Source organism: Calonectris borealis, chromosome 22 (genome assembly GCF_964195595.1).
Source record: "Calonectris borealis chromosome 22, bCalBor7.hap1.2, whole genome shotgun sequence".
NCBI lineage: Eukaryota > Metazoa > Chordata > Aves > Procellariiformes > Procellariidae > Calonectris > Calonectris borealis.
The window spans coordinates 7,153,750-7,172,482 of NC_134333.1; the positions used below are offsets into that span (position 1 = coordinate 7,153,750).

The 18,733-nt window shown below is 41.8% G+C and overlaps 1 protein-coding gene across 4 annotated transcripts in view; it reads left to right on the forward strand.

The window, feature by feature from the left end:
* Positions 1-18,733, forward strand: part of MAP3K3 (mitogen-activated protein kinase kinase kinase 3) — a 43,755-nt gene that overhangs the window by 9,728 nt on the left and 15,294 nt on the right. For 2 of the 4 annotated variants that reach the window (XM_075171263.1, XM_075171261.1), the window contains 9 exons: positions 298-338; positions 4,416-4,515; positions 5,773-5,886; positions 9,334-9,454; positions 13,275-13,408; positions 14,101-14,174; positions 15,754-15,821; positions 16,035-16,127; positions 16,959-17,150. In XM_075171263.1, coding sequence (XP_075027364.1) covers positions 298-338; positions 4,416-4,515; positions 5,773-5,886; positions 9,334-9,454; positions 13,275-13,408; positions 14,101-14,174; positions 15,754-15,821; positions 16,035-16,127; positions 16,959-17,150 — 937 coding nt within the window. The remainder of the gene's footprint in view (positions 1-297; positions 339-4,415; positions 4,516-5,772; positions 5,887-9,333; positions 9,455-13,274; positions 13,409-14,100; positions 14,175-15,753; positions 15,822-16,034; positions 16,128-16,958; positions 17,151-18,733) is intronic. The other 2 variants (XM_075171264.1, XM_075171262.1) reach the window with 1 other exon arrangement.

Consider the following 18,733-nt stretch of genomic DNA (forward strand, 5'->3'; position numbering starts at 1 on the left):
ATAAAAATTACAACTTAGTTTTTACCCCTTTTCTTCTCTTTCTCCTTTAGCAATTTCTCCCTTCCCCATGGTGCTGTGTTCACATGTCAGCCACTTGTTGTCCACAGTCTGCTTCAGCTTTCATGGAGAAGGTTATCAGACTTGTTCTGGTTAGCCTTCTGAGGAGTTGATGCTTGCCGCTATCACAAATTGACCTGCTTTGTGTTTGGGCCTTAAAATCATTATATGATCCATTTGTGTGCTTTTATGTATGCCAGAGTTTCAGTGTGAACTAACCTTTTGTTCTTCCTTCTGCAGAATGATGTAAGGATAAAGTTTGAACATAACGGGGAAAGACGGTAAGCCTGTCTTCACTACTTTGATTCTTTGCTTAGTACAACAATTTAGTCATTAGTAATTTAGGTTAAATGTTTTGTTGGCTTCACTTTCCTTGTTCCTGAATGAAAAACACACAGTAAAGGCAACAGCAAACAGGTCATACACAACTTGGTTATTTTTAAAAATGTGTGTCATATAACACTTTCCTTTGATTTATTTTCATAGTATCTATTTGTAAGTGAATTGCAGTAATATTACGAAAGCTGTCCAGCCTGAAATAAATTCAGCCTGGTAGTCTTATTTCAGATATGTTCCCTATTTGTTTCATGTAATTAAAACCAAATGAAACTGATCAAATTAGTGTCATTCTTTTCTAGTTTCTCACTTCCTGATGAACTGTCACTATCACTGTCCTGCTGTGACTGAGCAACAGATACAGCAAGGGAGGATTTTTTCATTGGTCTAAAAGTTTCCTGGTTATTTCCTCTGATACTTGGTTTTGAGACATTTTCTTTTACAAAAAAACGATTAACTGAACTAGCATTTTCGCTGTTTACAGTATTGCTTCCAATGGATAAAATTGCCTAGACATTTCAAAGTGGGTCTCAAAAAGCCCCTTACCTGCCATCTAACTGAGAGGAACTCCGGATATTGTTATGGCTGTTCAGTGGCTGTGTGAACGTACAGAAAGGCTCCAAACTTGTTTGCAGCCTCTTTGAGGCTGCTCTTGAGCTCTTGCTGAGGGGAAAAAGGGATCTTCATGCTAGGTTCCTGTTTCCTTTTTCTGAAGAAATTAATTGGATTGTAAGCATGAATTTGTGCTACTCTTCACAGACATCCTTTGGGAATCCTTTGATTTCTCCCATCTCAGACAGTACTTTCAACATGAAGTAGTTCACGGTTTCATGATAAAATGCAAACTTAGTGTCGATATTATAACAGTGCAAGTTGTATGTAGTGATCCTAACAGCCTGTTACTAGCAAAGCTTACTGGCTGAGCTGCTTAAGCTCTTCCTCAAGTATCCTTCTTTGTCAAATTAAGGGATTTTTCTTAAAACAGAAAAGCAGAGGCATTCCATGTTGATAAAACAGACGGCAGAGCATAATTTGTAAAGCCTTCCTCAAAAATTGAACTGTTTCACTCACCAAAGTACTACGTGGTGAATTCTGTCACAAGAAAAAATGACTTTTGGGCCTCGAGAAGAAAATTTGGAAGTAATCGTAGCTGGGATCTACTGCCGCCTTTGTCAGCCAGATCTTCTCAGCACTCTACTGTGCCACAGGCATTGTGTGGACTGTAGCAGAGCCACCGTGTGACATGTCAATTTATTGTGATACCGTGGTAGGACAAGGTAACTCAGAAGCAAAATCTTGTCGCCACAGTCCTATCATCTTGCATGTCTTCTGCCTGGGTGCATTTAAGATGGCACAGAGCTCAGGGGAGAAGAAAGGTTTTTTTCTGAAGTAACATTAAAATGAAAAGGTTGATTGTGTGTTAGTCTAATTATGCAGTTACGCTCGCCTGAATTCCCCATTCCCAAAGTGGTATGCAGTTACAGACAGCAAGCTTGCACCGAGAATGTAAGTGTGTGTGCTTGGTTTCAGAGGAGCTGCCAGATCTAACCACAAATATTTAAGGTGGTCAGGCAGGAATGGGCTCCTTAAACCCTGCAGTCCATGATTTTGTGTTAGAAGAGTGCACGGAGTTTTTAAACTAATAGAATTTGTGGCACCTGAGAACAGCTCTGCTTTTTAATGCATTGAGTGTAGAATGGAAGCCTTTATAAGGGACTTCGGCTCAACTGAGAGCTAAATTACGTTTGTATGGTGCCAGAGTACTGTAATTTCATGGATGGGTTTCTTAGTAATATGTAGAAAATGTTATTGTGGGCTGCTTTTTAACAAGGACAATTATTTCTAAATAGCTGAACGTTGTAGGTCTGGTAGCAAGATGAACCCTTCCTGGGAAGGGGCTAAGGAAGCCAGCTAAAACTAGAGTTATTTAAAACAAAAGCTGCATGTCGTGAAAGGATACTGAGTACTGGCGAAGCAGGCTGGATGGACGTTTTGGAAACTAAGCCTTTATCCAAAGCACGGGTTCAGCACAAACTCATGGGAGCTTCCCCAGAGGTGATTCGGGGTTTCACTGAGCTCGGATAGATGCCCCTGTGAGCAAGACAGGTCTTGAGTTTCTGTGTTCCGTTCAGGTCTTCCCATTTCTGCCTGATGGCAAAATTGTTAAGTGGTGCTAATAATCAAACTTTTTGGGGCAGTATTTCAGGTATGCCGAAGCAGAGTTGTTTCAAGGTGCAGCGGTGGGGTAAGCAGCTATCGAAGTGGTCTAATAGCTTTCAGAACGATGGTGGCTGTCAGCCGTGTCCCAGAGCTGTTTGTTTAACTTGCCGGTAGTGCAGATGCAGCGTGGTCTCGTGGCCCGTGGAAGCAGATGGCGAGAAGTCTGGTTGCAGGAGCCCGAAGGCAGGAACAACCAGCCATCTGGGCCTCGTGCAGCAGAGAGATGAAAAGTGCGTTTCTGAGCAGTAGACGTCCTTGGTTTGCTAGAATAGTGGGTTGGAAACTATAGTTCACATTTGAATCCTCCAGGTCTTGACCCAGGATATTTTACTCACTGATTCTTCTGAAGAGGGTGAAAATTGTCCTTTTCCACGGCTGTCAAGGTAGCGACTTTCTGAGTACTTGGCAACTTCCTACAGAAAAACAGTCCACCAAAATAAACAGTCTTAGATGCTTTGCTGGAACTTCATATTACTACTTTGCCTAAAGCATTAGAGTTTCTATTCCAAGGTAGGCAAAACAGTAATAAAACCAAAGAAAAGTATACTGTCATTTTCTGAAAAGCACGCGTGTCCCACAGGATTCTGCAGGGCTCCCCGAGGACGGCCGTGCCTGTTGCCATCTTGCATTTCTTGAGGCCGTTTGTGCATGTGAGTCTGAAACTTCTGCCATTCAGCTGGCGAGGAAACGGCCAAGTGCCAGAACTGGGGGTTTAGTGTGTCGCGAGGTCTGGGCTCAGGGAAAGTGATCAGCATAATTTACATCTGTGCATAGTTTGCGTGTCAGTCGGTGAAGGTGCCCATGGATGCATTGCATGTGAAAAATACTCGTGAGGGAGGAAGCATGAGAGTATGAGACTGATCTGTCTTATGTGAATATTCTGTCTTAGATATCTGTCTTATATGAATATTCTGAATTATTGCAAGTCAGCTGTGCCACTGCTATTACAGCTGAAGCAATATTTAAGTTTTGATCTGTTTGGCCTCTGTAATTAAAAAAAAAAAAAGGCAATTTTTTTAGAATAAAGCAAGCTGTGAGTGACAAACGGTTGCACAGTTACAGTTGGATTTGACTTCAACTCTTGAGAAAAAGCCCCTGCTGTGTTGCACAGAGTTTGAAGGATAACTGCAGAGACAGTGTAGTGAGTCTGTGATTCAGATGTTTGGAGATGTTTGAGTTGAGCATGCGGAGGGCTAACGCGGAGCTAACGTCACAGACCGCCTTTGGGAAAGAGGGTTTTCAGGTTCCTTCAGTCCTGCTGCTGGTGCCTTCCCTCAGGAGTTCAGGACTAACTTTGCTGTGGGAATGTTTGTTGAAACCTTTCAACTGGAACGCGTTTTGGAAATTTTTAGGGAGTGAGTTTTGAGTGCAGATATTGGAGTACTTGAACGAAATACCTTTTTTGTTCTTTGGGCCTTCTGCAGCTTTTAATTCAACTCTCACTGAATGTATTTGTTTGTGTTTTGTGCCTGAGTCAGTATCCTTTAAGCCAAGTGCATAGGAGATTTGTATCCTGTTACGTGGAAGAAATTTATTCAGTAAAGGATACTTTTCTATCCAGGGACAAAGGCATTCTATTTGAAATCTTGAGGTGAATATTGCATTTTGACAAACCATTTGGAAATGGACCACAGATCAAGAATTCCTTGCTAAAATAATATCAATCCAAATTAGAAAGGTTTACTACCTGCTTGAGGATGAAAGGAGAACATTCAAATGTGGTTTTAATGGTTCAGCCATCTAATTTGATTGCATTGTCAAGTATATCTCTGATTTCAATCAGTGATTTTCTTTTGTTCCAGAATTATCCCATTTGTGCGTCCCGTGCGCTATGAAGATGTGCAACAGAAAGTGAAAACAGCCTTTGGCCAGCCACTGGACCTCCACTACATGAACAATGAGGTACAGAGTGTTGTTACCAGTGCTCAGAGCATGTGACACTCTCTGGATGACGTCTCCTTTTCCCATCCCAAATTCTGTACCCTTAGATTTAATTGTCAGTTCTTCCCTCTAATATGAACCATAGTTTGAATCACTCTGCTCCAGAGGAAAACAAGCTGATACAGCAAAACATGGCACTGATGTGTGTATTGTACGAACATCAGCATCTTGCTTCCTTGCGCTGGTATTGTTTGGGAGACTCTCTTGGGGAAGTAAAAAAAAGGTATTTGAAGTATTTTGACTGTTGAAAGCAACTATTGCAAGCCAATATATATGCAGTCTGAAGACTGCAGGCAGTCCCAGAGTCATGTCTTCTGCCTGACCAGCAGCAGCCATCCAGCCATTTGTAACACATTTACCTCCTGCTGGCTGCAACACTTTCTGCTTATTGCCCAGCTTGTAGGCAAACAAGGGGGGTTAGAGAACCAGGAGAGGCTCTCTGGTACGAGATGCTATAGGGGGGCTGTGGGCACTGTCATTGGAATAGCATTTGTCTCTGAGAAACTGGGTAGTCTGTGTTAATAATCTGAAGTATTTTGTTGGCGTTCTCCCTCTGGACACCCTGGCTTTTCCTTGGTGTTTTTTTTGTTGTGGTGTTGCCCTGCCACCATTCGGGACTGCATCCCTCGTAAGAGAGATGCAAAACCCCATTCACCAGTAGGAGTCAGACAAAAATGAAAGGGGTTCTTCAGTGTTAATAACATTCACGTTTTGAATTATGAGTGGGCTGTAGCATAGAGGGTGTCTGAGCGTAATTTCATGGGGTCTTACTAGCAAGTTTTAAATGCTGCTTTGATTCTGTCTTTCAAAGTCTTAATCTTCTTTGTACTAGTCTCTATCTGAAACCCAATTTTCACTTGATCGTTAGGTCTGGATTCAGAAGTATTCTGAGACAATGTTCTCATCAGGGAGTCAGGGGCCTGTCTCTGACTTGTTCTTTGCAAACAACAAACTCAGGTAGCAATTAATATTTTTATGGATGTGCCTTGGAGAAATTTGCTTAGGGTCAGCCATTTCTCTGATGGTGTGGGAGGAAAACCTTGTTAAAAAAGACAGTAAGACAGTATTGTAATGAAAATTTGTGGAATAATTGAGCAAGCAGAATCCTATCTTGTGATTATTTCTTTTTCTTTTTCTTATGTTTGTTTAAATACCTATTGTAGAAATATTTTTTCTGTCTTTTCTAATGATTTTTTTTTCCTGTTCTTTATTTTGCAGCTATCTATTCCTTTGAAAAATCAAGATGACCTGGATAAAGCAGTAGATCTCTTAGACCGAAGCTCTAATGTGAAAAGCCTTAGAATATTATTGCTGTCTCAGGACAGAAACCATGTAGGTAACAACTTCTGTAACTGCAGCAAAATGAAGGTTTTTACCCTTAAGTCTCTGAAACATGATGGTAGCCTTATCTGAGAGTAACAGGAGTTAGTAAAATCACTCTTCACAGACACAAATGCATATGTTTATCCTCTTTGCTTTGGCTTAGCTATAGGTATCTCTTTTTTTTTTTTTTTCCCCCTTCCCTCTCTCCCTGGCTTCAGCAGCTGTTCAGAGCCTAAAACATTGCAGCTTTTTAAGCTGTAATGCGAAGGCCATTTTATATCAAATACCCAATGACTGTATTCAGAAAACAATGAATTTGGTTCGCAGAGAGCTTTTTTTACCTTTGATTAATAGCACAGTGTTGAAAGTGCGTGTAATTATCTTGCCTTTAAGAAAGCACAGGTTGTCCTTGAAGACAAGCTATTAGCACTTTTTTCTCTGGGTGAGAAGCCTAAGGACAGCTCCCAATGATTTTTCAGTTCTGTAGCTTAATGCATTGAATCCAGCCTTACTCTGTAGAAACTAAGTCGCTTTTAGCTGATAATGGTGTATTCACACCTAAGATGAATTTGATTGTGTCTTGGTTCACTTTCCTGTACCACAGGTGGCTGTGGCAGTGAGTGTCAATGTAGTTTGCAGTTTTCAGCAGAAAAGATCGTAACATGAGAAGTCAGTCTTTAAGTCAAGCTCCCAAAGCTGCCCGTTTTGGACTGCAAGCTGAAGAGGGCAAAAAGAGTCAGAAGTTTTCCTTATTCCTGATCTGTGACTGGAGAACTTTGTTCACTCAACGAATGTCTTTTTTTTTCAGAATTAAGGTCATACAGCTTTTCAAGCTAAAGACCTTGATAGCTTAGATATTTTATTTGCGAATTACCAAATTCTCTTGAAGAGTGTGACACAAAAAGCTACTCTGTCTTGACAGCTCTGTTGGTAGTACCTTGTCGATCTTGAATGTTCATCCCTGTTCAAGTTCTGCAGGCTGTGAGCTCAAACTCTTGAAATAATCACACCTGTAATTCTTGGAACTGTCAGGAGAACTTAAATATACTTCTCGCTATTTTTGAATTTGATAATCCATGTTAATAGAAATACAAAGACCTTCAGGAGTGTTAACAGCCCTTCCCCAAATGACTGGATGCCAAAAGCTGGAAAGGTGTAGGAGGGGATGATGCTGTTCCTTGTCGTATGCCCTTTCCCTAAGCATTTGTTTCTGGCCGTTCTGAAGACAATACTTGGCAATAAGGCCTTTGGTCTGACCTAGCGTAGTCAGACTTTGTTCTGTGTTGTTAGGAAATAGTCTGTAAAAGGTGGCCTCAACTTTTGGTATAACACAGTAAAACAATCCTCTTTTACAGCCCTCTCTTAATTTCGGTGTCTTCAGACTGCAAATCAGATGTTAAATGATACTATCTAAACTTTACATAAGCCACCTACAGTAAACACTTAGTAAATCTCACCCCTACACCAGCCAGTAGCCAGTAGTGTGCTGTTGTCCTTTTATTAGCTGTTTTTTCCTCTTTTGCTCAAAGCAGAAACAAACAGCGAAGTCTTCAGTAAGTGCCACTGTTTCCCCCCTCTCCTCCGACTTCCTCTTCAGCTCTGAGTTGCCTGGCAGGAGAGCCCTACATGTGATAAAGCAAAAGCCCACAAGTCTGAAGGAGGTTTCTTGGCTGCATGATCTCATCCCACTGAGGGAGCGGGAAGCATTATTTTTCCTGAAGTACAGGATGCAGATTTTGTTTTGGTTGTGCTCTTTTCTTTTTCTGGGGATGGAAAGGTAATGCCGTGACTTTGGCACAAATATGTATATAAAACAAATTAACTTTGCAGCAGTAGCTGTGTGACTAGTACTGAGAGCCTGTGTTTGTGAATAGCATTTGTATTAACTTCCTTGTGCCTCTTTCTGTGGCTCATTTGTGCTTCTTTTTATCAAGCAACTCACTTCTGTTGTCAGTCCTTTCTTTGTGTTTAGAAACTAATGGGAAGAACTGGGTAAGTTGAACACCTAGAGTACTAAGGCCAGGCTGTCCACATAAATGGTGTGACCTCTGCACCCTTTATTCAGCTCCCATGAATCTACTCACGCTAGAGTTTATGTAATTTAAATCAGGCTACCTCCTTGCTCTGTGCAAGGGTAAGCGCTTATTAAATGAGCAGCTATTCTTTACTTTTTTGATTGTGTGGCCTCACACCTTGTTTGCCAGTCATATTCAAATAATTTTCAGAAGACAGAATTAATTTCCTTGGGGTCTCTTTGGTTCATCTCAATAAAATAAATGCTTTACAAGCATTAGTTAAATTCTGTAACACACAAGAGGAAGGGACTATTATATCCTCTTGTAAAACTAGGTACTTTGGGACAACAAGATTAAAATTGAAAGTGTCCGCTAGTATTGAGTATCTGCTTTGACATGCATAGGATCTCGTTTGCTTGGGGAGGTTGGAAGTTCACAGTATTTCATATCTTCAGACCTTAGTGCACCATCTTCAGATTGTTGGTGTCCTGGTCAGTCCTGTGTTCCCTGTATCATCCATGGAAAGAGCACAGAGGTGTTAGCTGCCTGAAGCTGCAGTCTAAATATTTCCAAGTGAGCACACTCTGGAGTCTGCAGTGGCCTTGCAGTTTCTCGTGGCAGAGCTGTGCTTAACTGCTGCACAAGGAGGGCACCGGTTCTCCTGGGTGCAGGGCATCCTACTGCCCTAAATTGCAAAACCATCCTGCAGTTCCTCTTCCTACAAAGCGTGCTGGAGTTACCCCTTCCATCTTTCTCAATAAATCGGGGAGAAGTCCTTCGACATATCTTCTGTCATTCCTCTTCCTGCTTTGAATGAGATGAAGGCACTGTGGAAAAATGATCTTTAATTAGTTTATGTTTATGTAAGTTCAGGGAAGGATAAATAAAAGCAACACAGGCAGCATTCATCTTGGCATCTCCAAACTCTTTGTGCTCTTAAACTCTCTAGAATTTATTTTCGCTTAGGTGGTCTGAATTGTCAGTTTACTTTTTAAAAGATTGTGGGGAGTCAAGTTGCTATCTAACTGCTTCTGAAAGAGTGCAAGATTCATAATTTATGCCTGCTGGCCAAGATGGCTGATAGAAACTGGAGGTTCTTCCATGCTCTGGTCTCAGTGAGTGGTATGAGCCCCTTCTTCTTGGTTTCATAAGTAGCTGCTAATGGAAGACAAACGTTGAGACTTGTAAATCCTGCATTCGATTTGAGGCTGGAGGGTAGCATGCTCTAGTTGTTCGACTCCTGTTTTACACCATAATTGTAAAGCTTGCTCTTTGCTGCCTTTATTGTTTGCGTTCTGTGAAGTTAATAAGATCACGGGCTCTAGAGCTGTTTCTCAGCTACTTTCTTGCTACTAAACGTAATGGTATTTTTGAAACTGTGGCCAGACTTCTTGAGCTCCTCAGTCTCATTTTATTTTATTTTCTTCATTTTACCCAACAGACCAGTTCTTCACCCCATTCTGGACTGCCCAAACAAGTCAGGATTAAAACTTCCCAATCTGTGGGGGATGTGAACACACCCTATCAGCAGCCAGAACCCAGAAGTAGGCATCTGTCTGTCAGTGAGTATTTTTGCCACTTCTGCTTGTCTTTGTTTTGTGAAACCTATCTTTTGGGCACTAGTGTTTATGATGTAGCATTTATGAAAGCCATGAGAAATTGAAAGATTATTCTAGGACAAGGCAGTTCATTTTCAAAAGCTCTTAATATGTTTACAAAAGAATGTTTCAAAGTTCCTTACTAAGTTGTTGAACAGCTGAGGAGCTGCTAAGGGGGATGTCCTAAAGCCAGATTCATTGAGGTTAGAAATTTGGAAAGCTTACGTGAGTCCATTAAGCTTTTTATTTAGATTGGCAATTTCAGTTCATGAAACCTAGATTTGATTTTTTTTTTTTTTTTTTTTTAATGTTGGGCTTTGGAATCTGTCCTCACTCCTGTAATCAAGCATTTTACTAGTAGCACAGGAATTGCCCCTGCGTATCTAACAAGTACCCTACATACTGAGTTCCCTAACCTTTCACTCTCGTAATTACCAGATGAGTGGAGCATAAGGCTAATATTGTAGGTGACTGGCACAGCTGCACAAAAGTGGTGCAGAAAAGTCAGAGTAAGTGACTCTGAGAAAGACTCAGAAAGACTCTGAGAAAGAAAAGTCAGAATAATATGTACCTTTGTCTCATTTCCTTTGTGTTTCTGTCAGCTTAGTGAACTCATGTTTCGTGGAAGGGTCCATGTAAGACTCCTGTAATTTTTATGGTAGATTTGTCTGAGACATCCCAATTTCTGTGTTCTAACCCCCTGTATAACTATGCAGTACTATTCAAATCTGTGGTTGAAGGATGCTCAAAGCTGTTAACTTTTTACGTGAAAAACAAAAACATCTGAAACTGCTTCAAAGACTTTTGGGCCCCCCCAAAAAAAAAAAGTCTGTGGTTTAAAATCTGGTTCCTTGGTGTGACATTCAGTGAGCAGTGAAAGAGCAGGAAGAAGGTGAGCAACAACAGCCTAGTATGAAGGCTAGAGCCTGTGGTGTTCTGTGTAAATGACTTTTGCTTTAGAAGTGGGAAAAGCTAAGTTTTGCTGGAAACAGAAGCAGAGAATGGCTGTGTTTGTTACAACAGCTATTTTAGAGCTTGTCAGACCTAATGCTTCAGATGACAGGTGCTGCAAGTCACGAGGGCAGTGCTAGGACCTGGGAATTGTTGTCAGAGTTGTTTTGTTTCCAAGTTCTAAACCTGCTCCCTCTGTGGAAAAGGAGTGCTTCCGTTTCATTAACTGTGTAAACTTAAGGCATAATCATTAGAGGATTTTTAGATCAGTATTTGCAATGCGATCTTAGTGTCAAATAATAAATCCGATTAAACTAGAACAGACAGTTTCCATATTGGGGAGTCTAAACCAGCGTCAGATCCACGCTGTTCTGACCAAAGGTAATTGGGAGAGTAAGCTCAGTAGAGACGGACTTGAGAACTAGACCAGTAGTTCTCAATACTGGACTTGTCTAGCAAACCTGTTTGTATGCTGTCTAGAGTCTGCTGATCCCCTCTTGTGCAGTTTGCTTTTGTGAAGTAGCAAACAAACAAAGGAGTGCAGAAAGCTTGTGAAGTACATGACTGAAACTGGGACAAAAAGAGTTTTCCCATCCTTTCTAGTTTAAGTTAATATGCATAAAAAGAGCAACATTCCTCAGTCCTATGAAGAAGGCAGCGGTATCCGTGCACGTCTGAACATCACGTTTCTTTTTTCACAGACAAATTCAATGCCAACAATATTTTATTAAAAAATAAAAATCTTTCTCCTTCATTGGCATTCTAAGGTATCCAAATAATGATGCCAAAGCTAACAGACTGTACAGAGTGTCTGTCGTGGGTAAACTGTATAGTAATAAGGGGCCCCTTCTGTATCCCAGTTGTACAGACTGTTTCCTCTTATCCCAGGTTATGGACGCTTCCTGATTAGCCTGTCATTCATCAATCAAGAAAGCATTGGTTTTATTTTCTGAACATGTCAAAGTACCAGACTGTAAATTATTAAGAGGTCCAGAAGAGTTCCAGTTCTGTCAGAGGTCTGATGGCAATAGCTCAGTCTTGAATCAATTCTTTCTTCCTTCTCTTCTCCTGTCTTTGATTTGGAAAAGGAATGTACCCGTTTCCTAGCGTTTCAGGCATAGAGACTTTCCTACTCATACCATGTCATGCAATGAAAGTTGAAAGCAGCGTTCAACAAAAGTCGTTTGCATGCAGGAGATATATGTCTGTAGTTCCTGTCTTCTGAAGTGGATGGGCCTCAAGCCTGCTGTCACCAATTCAGAGGTTTGGAAGTAAAGATAACTTTTATGATAAAAAAAAAAAAAAAGTTGCTAAGCATTCTGGCAGCGCTTGTGTTTTTTCCACTCACTTCCTTTGATATACATTGATTTAGTGCCGACTTCCTTTTCCTGCCCAGTGATGGTGGCCGTTCCACAATAGCGGCTGGGCTGATGCCAGCAGGACTTGGGCTCCCTTTGGCCAGCCATGGCATCGCATCGGAAAGAGTGAAAGTGTGCTCCCGTGACTCAGTGCGGCCCCAAAGCACGCTCTCTTGTTTATCTCCACGCCAGTTGGCTAGTAATGTCACGTGGGCCCCACAGAGCTGCTTGGAAAATCAGGTGGTAGCTCTAAGCAATAGGGTTGGGGTTTTTTTTGCATGTAGTTCACCCCCCCATGCACTCTAAGCCATGCCAGTGTTGGGGTTTTTTTTCCCATCTGCAGTCCTCTGAAAGGTGTGTGCACTGGTTTTCAGTTTGGTTCTGCCGATGTTTGCCTTTGCTCCTTATTACAATAACTTCTGTAGAAAATATTTTCCTTGGGAAAGTATCTGCTGATCTTTACCCATCTTTCATAGCACCTGAGTACACACAGTTAATTAAAGACAGCATCATGAAGAGCACAGCTTGAGAGCTGATCTTAAAATGCTGTCTCTGACTTCATGGGTGACCTTGAGTAGATTGGCTGGACCACAGCATTTCTTGGAGCGCAGTTTGACTTGGTGGGAGCTGCAGGTGGATAGGTCACTGCAAAAAGGGGTTTTGTATCTTCCTGTTTCTAAAGTATCATCTTCTTTGAGATCTGCAAGAAAAAAAAGAAATCCTGGGGGTGAAGTTTCTCTCACTAGGTAGCACAACAGAAACTCCTTAGGTAGTGCCATTAACTGATGAGTAAAATGTTTTTCTTATCCTTTGGCCCCTAAACATACTCTCTGTCCATCTAGCTATCTCATTTAATTAACAGAAATTGCAGAATCGACCTCCATGTGTTTTCGCCCAAACTAGTCATACAGTTTCATTTTTCACACAGTAAACCAGAAATTTGGGGGTTACAAAGGTAACAGTGCTCCCATGTGATATTGAAATTGCTCAGTATAATTAGCTCAGCTGATGATGACTAGCAGAGATAGTGCTGTCACTCAAGGTAAACGATACTAGTTGAGGCAAACTTATAATCAAGACAGAAGATCAAGACGCTGACAAGTGTTTTGTTTAGTGGAGATTAGCAGTGAAGTTCATGCGCAAAAGCCAGGGATTCCTGGAGTCCTCTGCCTTGCCTGAGATACTGAAATTATGCTCAGAAGGTTGAGCAGAAGAGGTTAGAAATAGGTAACTGCTCTGTTAGGAGCTTTACCAATAATCTTGTAGTAACTAAAATGACAGTACAGGTGCTCATCGAAAGATTTGCTTTTTGACATGGCACCTCCTGGTTCCATCTCTGTCCAGACTGTAAGGTTCATCCCGGAGTTGCAGTGATCATAGAGGTCTGGCATTAGAGGTGAACATTTGGATTTTGTGTATGTGTGGTCTCATTTCAGTACACATAAATATCAAAAATGTCCTTCTTTCTGGCGCAGGTTCCCAGAACACAGGCCGAAGTTCACCACCTCCTGGGTATGTTCCAGAGAGGCAACAGCGCATTGCTCGGCAGGGTTCCTACACCAGCATAAATAGTGAAGGCGAATTCATCCCAGAAACCAATGAACAGTGTGTAAGTATGAGCATTAGGGTGAAAAAAAAGTAAATCCACCTGTTAAGGAACTCGCTGTTGCTCTCTGGGCCCTCTTTTTCACTCCAGAATATTCACTAGCTGTAGTTGCATTCGCACCTACTAGTACTGCTTTGTTCATTTAAACTATGCTTCAAACTTGTTTGTAGTTGTGTAAGTTCAAAGCCTTTGTTGGACTGCTGGAAGCAGTTACCATGCATATGTGGCATTGTCTCTCCACCTCTGAATAAGCAGTTTTGGTGTGCGTTACACATGTATGCTCAGGTTTCCTATCACTAGGTTCGCGTGACCCTCTTGCATTTGAAACTGCGCTTTCCATTCAAAAAAGTAGGAAGTAAGGCTAAAGGGCGACTTGCAGGTGGAGGCAGCAATGCAGTAGCACCAGCAGAGACTGTTCCTGAAGTCACTTGCGATCAAAATGCAGCACAAGGCTGACTTAAACTTTCATTTTCACAGCAGAGTCCTTTGACATCTAAAGCAATGGCTCCAATTTTGTGTGTCCTTAACAATTTCTGTGGGAGGTGAAGGAAAAATGTAATTCTAAATAGCTTTAAACTCCCCTTTGCATCTGGACGTCCTCCAGGCAAGCAGTAGTGGACTCTGATCCCCTTGCATAGCCTCTTTCAGGCATTAGACAGAACTGACATTGCCACGTGATTTCTTCTGTGTTGCAGATGCTGGACCCTTTAAGCAGTGCCGAAAACTCGGTGTCAGGAAGCTGTCAGTCCTTGGACAGGTCAGCAGACAGGTACAAATGTACAAGCTGGTAGGAGCTTACATGCTGACATCAAAATGCCAGTTGTACTTATGCAAAAGTCTGTTTTCCATCTCATAAATTTTCTTGGAGAGAAATAGGAACTTATTTCCTACCTATATCCCAATATATTTCTTAGAGAGAATTAACTACGTCTTAAGGCTGTTTTATTTTCTGGCAAAACCACACACCGACAAACTGGTGCTTCAGTGGCTCTGTGTTATAAATACAAAGTTCTAAAGCGTGCCGTCTGTGTGGAGCCTAAACTCCAAGAACATCTGGCTGCAGGGTATTTAAATCTCTTAGACAAGGCTCTACTTGTTCATTTAAAAAAAAACAACCCAACAACCTATTCTAAGGTTACAGAAATATATCATTACATTAGATTCCTATATCCTGCAAGATATAATATTAATTCGAAAGGTAAATAGGGGGGCTCTTCCTTTGATGAAGAGTTTGTCATAGTCTGATGCTGTAGATCTCTTTCTTCCCTTTCTTTGCTGTTGGTGTTGCTTGAGGTGTTGGTGGGCAACTATAGGTCCTTTTAACCTGAATAGCAACCACGGCTTCCCAACACCTGTAATATTGGGCTTCAGCATGTTTTTAAGATTCCTCCAAGCTGATTCCTGTAGGTAGTGTATGCTTTTAAGTCAAGCACTTGAGGTTTGGTTTTGTAGCCGTTCACTTCCTCCAGTTTATGGAGTTACAAGGAAGCACTTACAATTAACCTGTGTGTATGCATGCATTCATTTATTTGGGGGAGGGAACGCTGCTAATCTGTTATCTGTCCTTCTCTCCCTTTTCCCTGCCCTAAGTGGAGGACGGAGGGAAAAAGAAGTCTTCCTGGTTATTCCTTGTAGGAATGGGCATCATCTGGGGAAGCTGTTGTTCTTTGTGTGGTAGGAAGTCTGAAAGCTCTATCAGGCTCACTCCATTTACACTGGTTAACAAAAAAAAGGTGGAAATAACATGGCTTTGGCACAGACTGGGTTTTTGTAATCTCTTAAGAAATGTTAAAGGCCTTCTGCCAAACAAGGGGCCATACTTAGGCTTGCTTGAGGAGTCCTGCTTGTTGGAGAGAAGCGCGAGGGTTGTAAGGAGGGCTTGTGTTTAGGGTCATCTGTTGCTGGTAAAGAGGAAAGTGCAGAGAAGTTTTCATGAGAGGAACTCTTACCCCTCGTGGTAAATCACTGGGGGCAGTGGTCCCCGTTGTCCACTGCCCTGTGAGCAACCTGTGCAAGCAGTGCCCTGTTCTGCTCTTCCTCTTAGCCTTGGTTTAACCTTCTATTTCACGTGGCTGAAGGAAGCACTGGGTCTCAAACCACAGGCTGGGCAACTGCTGAATAAATGGCACAAACTGAACAGAAGGGATGACTGCCCACATTGGGAAATAGTCTGGTTAGCTGGGGCTTAGCCTGACTTCAGCTTTGCAGATGTAGCGTGAAATTATTGCAGGGACACAGATTTGAGAATCACTGTTGCTGATTTGCGAATACATTAGCTTGTATTTAAAGTCCTTGTAGGTTCTCTCCAGTAGATAGCAAAACTTACTCTTGCCTTCTTTCTTTAATAGTCCTTCTTTTCGGAAGTCACGGATGTCAAGGGCACAAAGCTTTCCTGATAATAGACAGGAGTTCTCAGGTATGTCAGTGTCCAGTATAAAGATTATTTGATCTCGACATTTTCTGCTGTTTGCTGGGATTGTATAAATAGATGAACTAGGGATATGTTGATTGAAAAGCTATGAAGTCATTTGTTACTCGCCTCTTCCTAAAAAACCTACTGTTAAAGGAAAACTCTGTCATTAGAACGTGTACTTTTTGAAGGAGCCTCTGTCTTTGCATCTCCTTCCAGACCGTGAGAATCAGATCTACGACAAAGCGGGGAAAGGTGGGACCTACCCTCGGCGCTACAACGTCTCCATGCAGCACAAAGACTACAACGATGGTGAGTTGTTTTCAGACCTTTGATTCCAGGCTTGAAAAAGAAGGTGAGGCAATGGCAACCTCCAGGGGCAAGTTGAAGAGTCTGGAAGTGCCCTGGTCCTTGGAGTTAGTGCTGGAGTTAATGTTACCATGCATGGTGCCACGTTTGCATAACAACCCACGATGCCTGTTTGTACATTCTTTGTTTACTTTGCCTTTTCCGGGGATATCCAGACTAATCAGTGACTGCTGGGGTTGAGCAGTGGACATAGTTATTAACCTTGGTCATATATAGTGGGTTCCTCCCTCAGGGATTCATTATGCTTTGCTAATTCGCAATGCAAACTTGCTTCTGGGTCTTTTCAATACATCAGTGACTTAAAGAATTACATCTCTGCTTGTCAGATGGCTTTATGCAAATTAATTTCTCAAAGTTTCAGAAGAGGTGCAAGTTGTCATAATCTTTGTTTATGATTTTTATTTGCAAGTCCAGGCGTGTTATCTAGAAAGTCATTCTGTCTGTGTGGTTGTTCATAAGCCTCGGAGCCTGTGAGGTAGCCTGTAAACCAGATTTTTGCCTTGGAAGGCAAGTTTAGACCTTGCACTACTGCAGTGGGGCATTACAAAGTGTTCTCTCCCTTCTACTTCGGGGATGATCCAAAGCTGTACTGAACTGAAGCAGCATCAGCCCTGAACTGTTATATTTTTGCATCTTGTCTGTTTGGCGGTAGATTCTACTCCATGGGAACAGACCAGAACACATTTTTTCTCACCCTTCTCTTTGTTGCTCAACCTCCAACCATTACCTTCCACTTGGAAGCATGTTATTCAAAAATTTTACCTTTTTCTCCAGGCCGGAGGACATTTCCCCGGATACGACGTCACCAAGGGAATCTTTTCACCTTGGTCCCTTCAAGTCGTTCCTTAAGCACCAACGGAGAAAACTTGGGCCTGGCGTTGCAGTACCTGGACCCCCGAGGGCGCCTGCGGAGTGCCGACAGCGAAAATGCCCTTGGTGTGCAGGAGAGGAACATTCCCACCAAATGTAAGCAGTCACCCTGATGATAACTGGGCAAAGACCTCCTGGGGTTATGGGCAAGAAAGGCTTTTAGAGGTGAACTCCAGACCCAGTATATTACCATAGCTTGATTTTAACAAGCCATTCAAAACCACATAATTACATGGCTGTCTTTTGAGACCGGTCTGTCTCACCTATAAGACAGGTCCTCTTTTTCTTCCAAGAATATGTAGTCTTGCACTGGGAGCTGGCCTTTCCTGTGGAAAGCATTGGAAGTTCAGCAAAGAAGTGAAAAAAAAGTTGATTGGATCTAGATGATCTACAGGGTTCTTAAGAGTCAGACAAGCTTGTTTATTTTCTTGATACGTTAACGTTTGTAGTCAGCTTGTGGATTACCGTTATTTAAGAGCTGTATTTATTTCACTTGCTCCTTAGTAGAAAGATTTCCTTCTGTATTAATAGCATTCCTGAGTTGTTTTTTGGGGAACTTTATATTATAAAAAGCAGAAATGGGACATAAATCATTATTGATGAACTTCAGATATCCCATACAGTAATTTAAGGATTAAAATGAAGACATTAATGCAGCAAAGTAAGCAACACAGTAAAACACTGACTGGCAGTAAATGTGATTAAATTAGACATGGCAAAGCTAATCTCTCAGCTCTTCTGTATTTTCACACTGTCCAGATGGCTGGTTCCTGTCTTTGTTTTTAGAGTTTCTTGTTAGATACACCATAATGGGATGCATTGCACTGCATGAGTCTGGTAGTGTCGTTTTCGAAGTTAGAGCTAAAGCACTGGTTTTTCAGTAATACGCTTTGGTATTAAGTGCAGTCTGGAAAACTGGGCTCAGGTGTTAATCTCTGGGTCAGGAGACTGCTGCTTGTGCAATGCACTCGCCAGTGCAGTAGAACAATGAGAACTCGTAATTCCCTGCTGACATAACCTCCTGCTGGGATTTTGGAGATGGCTGCCTTTGCTGGTTCTCATGTATATTTTTATTAGAGTCTGATTGTTCAGCAGGTAAAGACGATATCTGCACTGTGCTTATGTTGTGGCCACTACCTTATCAGTGTCTAGTAGGGAATTATGACTTCTAATTTTTCTGCTGTAGAGATAGCCTTGCAGTGAAATCCTTCCCGCAGGAGAAGGAACCCCGAACCAACGAATGGTTGGCAAAGAACTCAGAAATAATGTCTGTCAAGTTGTCTCAGAAGCTTAACAGTTATTCCCAGCTGGGGAGGATTGATTCAGCAAGGCTGGTCCGACTCTTCTTCATCTGATGCATGTAGTAACTACAGATCAAGGGTTGGAAGATGCTGTTTAATTGCTGCACCGTCTCTTAAGATGTTTTAGAAAGTGATGTTTTAGAATCCACCCTGCTGGTGGAATGAAATTTCATCAACCTCATCGAATAAGTTGTCTGTAGTATATCTTCGCAAAATGTTTCGCAGTTTCATTTTAACAGGATACCAGTCAGCAGGTCCTGAGAGTCTGAATGGTTGGATTCTGTTCAGAGTTCTGCCGCTAACTCCCTTATACTGCGAGAGTGCTTCATGTCTGTTTCTTCAACCGCAAAATACCTGTTTCAATCCCAGTATGATGGA